Source organism: Camellia sinensis, chromosome 5 (genome assembly GCF_055761805.1).
Source record: "Camellia sinensis isolate YWXY chromosome 5, ASM5576180v1, whole genome shotgun sequence".
Classification (NCBI taxonomy): Eukaryota; Viridiplantae; Streptophyta; class Magnoliopsida; order Ericales; family Theaceae; genus Camellia; species Camellia sinensis.
The window spans coordinates 68,674,975-68,682,946 of record NC_138965.1 but is presented as its reverse complement, the minus strand read 5'-3'; the positions used below and the strand labels follow the sequence as shown (position 1 = coordinate 68,682,946).

The 7,972-nt window shown below is 38.9% G+C and overlaps 1 protein-coding gene across 1 annotated transcript; it reads right to left on the bottom strand.

Annotated features, from left to right (window-relative positions):
- Positions 1–1,370: 1,370 nt before the first annotated feature.
- On the bottom strand, positions 1,371–3,021 carry LOC145791467 (uncharacterized). Its single transcript, XM_082871819.1, has 2 exons — positions 2,311–3,021; positions 1,371–2,225 (listed from the first exon to the last, which is right to left on the bottom strand). The coding sequence occupies exons 1-2, from the start codon at positions 2,788–2,790 to the stop codon at positions 1,371–1,373; spliced, it is 1,335 nt and encodes a 444-aa protein (XP_082727945.1). The 5' UTR covers positions 2,791–3,021.
- Positions 3,022–7,972: the final 4,951 nt, after the last annotated feature.

Sequence of the window (7,972 nt, the reverse complement as noted above, 5' to 3'; positions counted from 1 at the left end):
CCTTATCTTCACTTGTTGAAATTTGTAGCAATTTACAAGTTGGAGTTAAGCTGATTCCTTATCTTCACTTGTTGAAATTTGTAGCAATTTACAAGTTGGAGCTAAGCTGATTCCTTATCTTCACTTGTTGAAATTTGTAGCAATTTACAAGTCGAAGTTAAGCCGAGATAATTCCTTAATTCACTTGTTGAAATTTGTAGCAATTTACAAGTTGGAATTAAGCTGATTCCTTATCTTCACTTGTTGAAATTTGTAGCAATTTACAAGTTGGAGATAAGCTGATTCCTTATCTTCACTTGTTGAAATTTGTAGCAATTTACAAGTTGGAGCTAAGCTGATTCCTTATCTTCACTTGTTGAAATTTGTAGCAATTTACAAGTCGAAGTTAAGCTGAGATAATTCCTTAATTCACTTGTTGAAATTTGTAGCAATTTACAAGTTGGAATTAAGCTGATTCCTTATCTTCACTTGTTGAAATTTGTAGCAATTTACAAGTTGGAGTTAAGCTGATTCCTTATCTTCACTTGTTGAAATTTGTAGCAATTTACAAGTTGGAGTTAAGCTGATTCCTTATCTTCACTTGTTGAAATTTGTAGCAATTTACAAGTCGAAGTTAAGCCGAGATTACTGTTTCTCTTCACTTGTTGAAATTTGTAGCAATTTACAAGTCGAAGTAAAGACGAAGTTATAGTTTGCACACTTATAGCAATCTACAGGATGATCCAACCAAAGAAGATGCTTAACACTTGTTGAAATTTGTAGCAATTTACAAGATAATGTTAAGCCGACATGTGATCATCTGTTGAAATTTGCAGCAATTTACAGGTTGAGGTAAAAGCTAAGTATATTGTTTAAACACTTGTTGAAATTCATAAGTAGATCATTGTTATAACTTGAAGAAAAAATTACAGTATATATTAACACTTGTTGAAATTTGCAGCAATTTACAAGTAGGTTAGACCGAGATCGCTGTTTAAATACTTGTTGAAACTTGGAAAAAAGTTTGCAAAATTGACATTAAACAATATATGTTTTACACTTGTTGGAATTTATGAAGAGTTTACAGATCTCTATCTTGCCGAAGTGAAGTTGGACGTTATTTCACCCGAGGTGCGTAACCCCGAGAAGATTATACAAAGAAAGCAAAATGGAAAGGCATGCAAAAAATTCTAAGTATAGAACTATGCAGAAGCAATCAACAGAAAATTACAAAGATTGAAATATCTATAGAAAAAACAGTTGCAGTTACATATTGAAGAAGGCACTACGGCCTACCAGAAGTAAATCGTTTTTATAGGAAAAAGCACTTCGGCCATACAAAGAAACTTATATTGTCCACAAAAGAAAACAAGTACAAAAGACAGGGAAGATTATGATTTTTCGGCTTCAGAAAGGATTTGGGTCTGGACCTCGTCCAATTCTTGAAGAATTACCTCGGCAGATTCTTGAGGAAATACTTCGGCAGCCTTTTCTGCAGCCAGCTCGGCATCGATCTCACCAAGTGTTTTAGAAAGACTCCTTTCAGCTAGAAGGAGGTCGGAAGATAACATCCCAATATCAACTTCCTTGGGTACCTCCTCAATCTTCTCATCTTGGGTTAAGTCCAGGATGGGTTCAATTTGAGAAGGAGACTTGACCCCAGCATCACCCTTGGGTTTCTTCATCAAGGCCTCAGTATCATGATCATCTTCATCCTCAGGCTCAGACCTAGATTCTTCTTCGGCTTGACTTGGTGGAAGAGGAGGAAATGGGAGAGGAATAGCGTCGGCATTACGGAAAGGCGAGTCAGCGGGGAGATCAAGTCTTTTTAGCAGAGACACCCAACCAAGGAAAAATCCCCTGTTGCATGCTTGCCTGACTTGAAGCTTGTACTCCTCAGTGACGTCGGCCATGCCTTGCGCATAAGCCTTTTCATCAGCTTCTTTGATTTCAGCCTTTTTCGTGGCCAAGGCCTCCTGAAGTTCCTTCTCGGCTTGGGTCGCCTTGTCCTTGGCTTCATTTTTCTGCGCTTCGGCAACTTTCTTTATAGCTTCAGCAGCCTCGGCCTTTTCTTCGGCCAAAGTTTGGGCTTTAGTGGCAGCCTCGGCCTGGTCTTCCAATTTCTTCATTTTTGCTTGAAGACCCTTGTTGATCTTCTGGAGTGCAGAATACTCCTTCTGCAAGTCAGTTAACTTCTCCCTGTTCTCAAAAGATTGCATGGAGAAGGAGTGGGCATGTTGAACAGCCTGAAAGAACACAAAAGCGAGAAGTTATTACAGAAAGTTTTACAAACAATAAGGAAAAGACAGGTTACCAAGTGAAGACACTTACTTGAACACAGCGTTGAAGCATGAAAGCGTAATTTTCATACTCACTCATTCCAGCATTCTTTTCCAGATCACCTGGGAGAAGAAGAGCTGTACTAAGGGCAACGCCGACATTAATGTCGTCGGCGCTATCAGTAGCCATGACCGGCTTGTCCTCCAGGGTAATCTCGGGCGTCCAGGGGATGTTTGGCACTTTGGATTTTGAAGTCGTTGCAGAGGAGGACCTCGGCCTCTTTGACTTTGAAGATTCTGATGGCTGGGTCTCTGCGTACCTCTTCCCAGCAGAGGGTTGGGATTTGCTGCTTTCAGCCAGCCTGGAGATGGGCAGGGCATCCTCAGCCTCAACCTCAGTTGCCTTGGCCTTGGGCTGAGCCTTTTTGATTCTTTTTGGCTTCGGTGGGGGCATGGATTGAGCTGGAACAGCATCAACATCGGCAGGTAAGTCGGCTAAAAGATCTACAGCAATAGGCTTCAGGCGACCCATCTCAGCAGTCTTGACAAGTCGACGCCGACGTTTTCTTTCTGGTATTGGGACTAAGTATGGGGCCGAAGTAGATGGCAGATCGACTGGGTCAGAAGTGAATCCTTCGTCTGCTCGTGATATGGAAGCAATGGGAGGAGTTGTGGCAGAAGGTGGAGAAAGACTCTTTTTCTTCCTTTTTGGGACGTCGGGTAGTGTGGATTTGTATGTCGGAATAAAATTCAGTAACAGGGGAGCCTTGCGCTTGTGAATTGGAAGATCTAGAAGCTTCTTTAAATCTTTTCCAAGGAAGAAGGATTGACGGAAGTTTTTGGGTGGCTGATGAAGATCTGCAAGACAAACAAACCAACATTAGAAACAGACAGAGTTTTGAAAACTTGAAAAAGAAACAACTAAGTATTGGCACTGGGCTCTTACCCTTGCCCTCTTTAACTGTTCGAGGAAGAGGGTAGAGGTGAACATCTTCGTCTGGGCCAAATTCCCAATTTCCCGAAGCAATGACAAAGTCATCCCCAGCTCCCTTGTTGGAATCCGGGAGGTCGGCTACAATTTTGAACTCGGTGGACCTCGGCTTGAGGTAGTAGACATAACCTCTTTCCTTCAGGTTAAGGGGGCACATAGTATAACAAAATTGGATATCGGCAAGGGTGATCCTAATGTTCTCTTGCCTAGCCAGGGCTATGATACCATTAATCACTCGATAAGAGTTGATGGTAAGTTGCATAGGGTTCAACCTATAGAAGTGGAGAACCTCGCGAAAGAGGGGATTGAGTGGAAGCCGGAGTCCGCATTCCGTAAAGGCTACAATAGGAAAGGGCATCGTATGATCTATGAGCATGATGGAATCCCCATCCCTATCCCCAGCTAGACTAAGGTGAACATCGGCTGGGATGGAGAACTCCTGCCTAAAGTATTCGAGTTTTGTTGGGGTATTTACCCGATGTCTCCACATACCCATAACGTCGACCTAAAGTCAGAGGGTTGGGTCTCAGAAATGAGGTGTTCTTAAAAAAGTTATTGAAACCTCGGCAACAACCTAGGTAAGTAGTGATACGGTTTGTTTCAGTTTTCCCTAAATTAAAGGTTCTACAAACAAATCCCAAGCCTAAGAACTATGAAGAACAAGATCAAAGGCACAGATCTGGAAAGGAAAAACAGAAAACAAGAAACAAAGAATGACGTTTTAGAATCAAGAGCAAAGGTAGGATTCTCAAAAGCGAAAGAGGTGCAGAAGTAAAAGATCAAGAACCATGGCAAGGAAGTGTTAAAACAGTACAAGTGTTCAAGAGATAAGTGAAATCATGAATGAACACATCCAGATAAACAATCCAAGGTATGAACAAAACAAAAATGGCAGCAAGTAAACAAAAGCATAGAAGAAATTGAGAATAAAAGAAACGGAATCTTACCAGAACAAATGGAGTTGGAATAAAAGCCGCCGAGGTAGGGCAATGATTGCAGACACAGTAGAACGGCAAACGCTTCGCTGAAATGGAGGAATGAAGACGGTTATAGAGCTTGGAGTTAGAACAATGGTGGATTTCAGAAAGTTTAGAGAGAGAAAAAAAATAGAAATTTGAATCATAAAGTAAGGAAAAGAAGATAGAAAGAAAAGTTTTATCAAAAAAACTTGAAATGGCGGCAAAAGCAGGGCACTTATTATGCCTGGAGCAACGCACACGTCAGACGGCGCAGACGAGTGAAAGACAGCTTTTAGGCGCGTCACAGACACGGGCCAATGAAGACAAAGCATGTGAAAGGAACGGTTAGATGTGCATGACAGCTCATGCGCGTGATGGAGTTCATTTGAATTCTTGTTCTCCGAAGAGAACACATCGGCTTGAAAATAAATTATTTCGGCCAAACAGTTTTTGAGCCACTATGCAGAAAGAAATATCGATGTAGGTTCCATCACCTCAGGATGCCGAGGTAATAGAACCTAGGGGGCAGTTGTGGGGATATATTTTCTAAGTACCAACATGTGGCAAGGTGACGCCGACGTGTCAGCCGAGGTGCCACGTGCCTTGGTCGTTGTGCCGAGGTCATCTCAGCTAGGCCGATGTTATCTCCGAAGATATCGGAATTCGAGATAAGCGGATAAGGGACAAGAGTCCTAGAATGAACAGGGAACTCAACTTGGATATGGACAAGAGTCCTAGATTGGGAGAAGACTTCAGTTTGGGTAAAGATAAGACTCTTAGAGAGTTAATCCTAATCCCACTGGGAGTCCCAGATTAGCAGTAATCCTAAGTCCATTAGGGCCAGGCTCCTTTTGGGACTAGGATTGTGTTGGCTATAAAAGAGAGGCACCCCCATGGGTCTAAGGTACGCAGTTTTATACTCAAGCTTGTGAGTTTAGCACTTGATTATCTTTGAGAGATATACTGACTTGATTGTCGGAGTGCCCCCGGGTGGAAGAGCCACCGCCGGAGCCCTTTCTTTCTGTTACAGGTTACTGGAGCCATCTATTCTGCCGGTGCTCTCCAGCTGATTACTAGGCGGGCAGTGTGGTAAGAAAATTACCCACACATCGTCCAAGCTAATAGGGCATTACATGTAAAATGCCATGCCTAGTAACAAAAAGTTCATGCTTGCAAACAAAAAAGCATCACACAATGATTGCAGTCAAGTAATAAGGAGTAAAAAATGAAATTTAGTTAAATAACACTACTGTCAATGTAATAGAACACTAATTAAACATGAAGCATGAATACTTCTAAAAAAGAGTCTTATCAGTATCCATATCGTACCTGTATCAGATACCAACATTCATTGGATGCTCGCAGATTTCCTAAGCATATATTATACTTGATGCTAATTTTGAGAAGTATCAAATACTTTTTGGATAGTCATGTATCCAAACTACTATGAAATAGAGATTGAGATTATAGTAATTTTTGCATTGTATTAGAATTCATAATTTAGTTTCAATTTAGTTTCGAGAAGATATTTAGTGGTTAAAGTCTTGTACTTCTATAGCACTAGTAATAGATAGTGCCTAAGTCGTTATCAGATAGGCTACTATTTTGCAAGTGATTTGTAGAGTCAATTGTCAATGAAAAATATCTTGTAAGTTGTAACCTATAAAGCACGGACAACTCTCGGAGGTCATGTACAAGAGTCTGACACGGACATGGTCCGGACAAATGTCGGACCCGTTGGAAAGAGTCGGACACTTGGAACACGCTACAGACACACTGAGGACACGCTAAGGACACATTGGAAATACGCTGGAGACATGCTAAGGACTATGTTTTTTTAAAAAAAATTAAAATTTTAAATTTTTTTTAATAAAATAACATACCTAAAATTGATAAATTTGATAAAATTAAATATTTGACATAAAATATATATTAAATATTTAAAAATATGACACATAATAAACATTTAAAATTACATTTTTTTCACGTGTCCCCAACACATCGTGTCTTACATTTTTTGAAAATTTACGTACCTAGGTGTTCGTTGTAATTCACTTGTGAAGAGCTTAGAAGGGTTCTCCATCTCTACTAATTGAACCTAGAAAATGTTTCAAGCCCCCGGTTTTCTTTCCCTCTTTTTCTATTTTTATCTCAATTGTTTTGATTTTACACAGAGGCACATATCGAAACTTAAAGCCACTTAAGCGCCACCGCAGCTTTACAAACTAAATTAAGTAAAACATAGAATTTAGGCCATTGCCACCACCATCAACACTGCTACTACTACCACAACCACTGTTTGCCACCAGGCCACTGCCACCACTATTACTACCACCAACACCACTACTACCACCATTACCATCATACCTTCACCACCACCATCATCACAATATAAAAATTAAAATATACAATTTGAAAATAATAAAATTCGAACTTGATCTTATACATATCAAACAATTTATTTTTAGTTAAATACTTAAATTTTTATTAAACAATTTTTTAACTTAAAAAATTCAATACTTAATTTTCAGTCTTCACATTTAAGTTTTCAATTTTATCAAACACAACTACTATGGTGTTGATTATGACTTAGTTATAATTTATTAGGGTTTTTTTACGGGCTAGTCACATGAAACAGACTTAATTATCATTAAGTCTAGTTAACCTTTTAAATGCACCAATAACTCATCAACTGTCCATATTACCCTCATTAAATATCTTCTTCTTCTTCTTCTTCTCTCTCTCTCTCCCTTATCTCTTAACAGTTTCTAAAGCTTTACACTACCACCACACACCGCTACCATACCTATTGCCACCATCAACCGTTGGTCGCCGCTACCACTACCACTATCCTCCGTTGGCCGCCACTGCTACCGGTCACCAACCACCTCTACTATCTCTGATCTACACTCTATCATTGTCAATCTACCATCACCGTCATCAATCTATACTCTATCTTCTCCGACTACGCTTTATATCTTCGATCTGTACTTTGTCTTCTCCGATCTACACTCCACCGATGCCAATTTATACTCTACCATTAAGATCCCCTAGAAAAACTCCGACAATCACGCCGGAATCTAAAAAAATTTCCTAGTTAGAGAAGTTTTTGCTTTTTAATTTGGTTTTGTTTGGGTTTGGTTTTTAGCAATTTTTTTATTTTTTTTTAAGGTTTTGTTTTGAATTTGTAAGATGATGATGATGAAAACGAAATATACAAAGATTTTTCATATCACACCTCTCTTTCTTATTCTCTTTGTCAATTGCTTGTAAACTAATGTCTTGGAGAAATTTGTGTCATGATAAATTTATCATTGAGAAAACTTTTTTCTATATGTAAATGTGTGAATGTGTTTTTTTGAATGAATAAGTGAGGAGTGTGCATGTATGTAAGTGTTGAGTGTGATAGTGAAAGAAAGTAAGTGATTAAATAGTTTGATAAATATTAATACAGTGATAAATTTATCACAGATATGTTATCAGGGATAAATTTGGGTAAATCTATAATAGTGATAAATTTATTAATCGTACTCCCTTTTTATATGTAAGTGTGTTAATGTATTTTCTTTGAATGAATAAGGGAGGGATGGTGTATCTATGTAAATGTGAGTGTGATAGTGAAAGATAATAGGTGATTAACTGGTTTGATAAATATTGATACAATGATAAATTTATCACTGTTAAATACTTCTACTTCTTTTCTATTTTTCTTGTCACCACCAAATTTGAGGAGGTATAGGAGAGTGACATAGTGAAGGTGGATG

What these genes read in the sequence shown, in the direction of transcription:
- LOC145791467 (XM_082871819.1), bottom strand. Translation starts at nt 2,790, where the DNA reads ATGGGTCGCCTGAAGCCTATTGCTGTAGATCTTTTAGCCGACTTACCT. An exon ending in TGCTTCAACGCTGTGTTCAA is followed by an intron (nt 2,226 to 2,310) that starts GTAAGTGTCTTC and finishes GTGTTCTTTCAG; the next exon opens with GCTGTTCAACATGCCCACTC.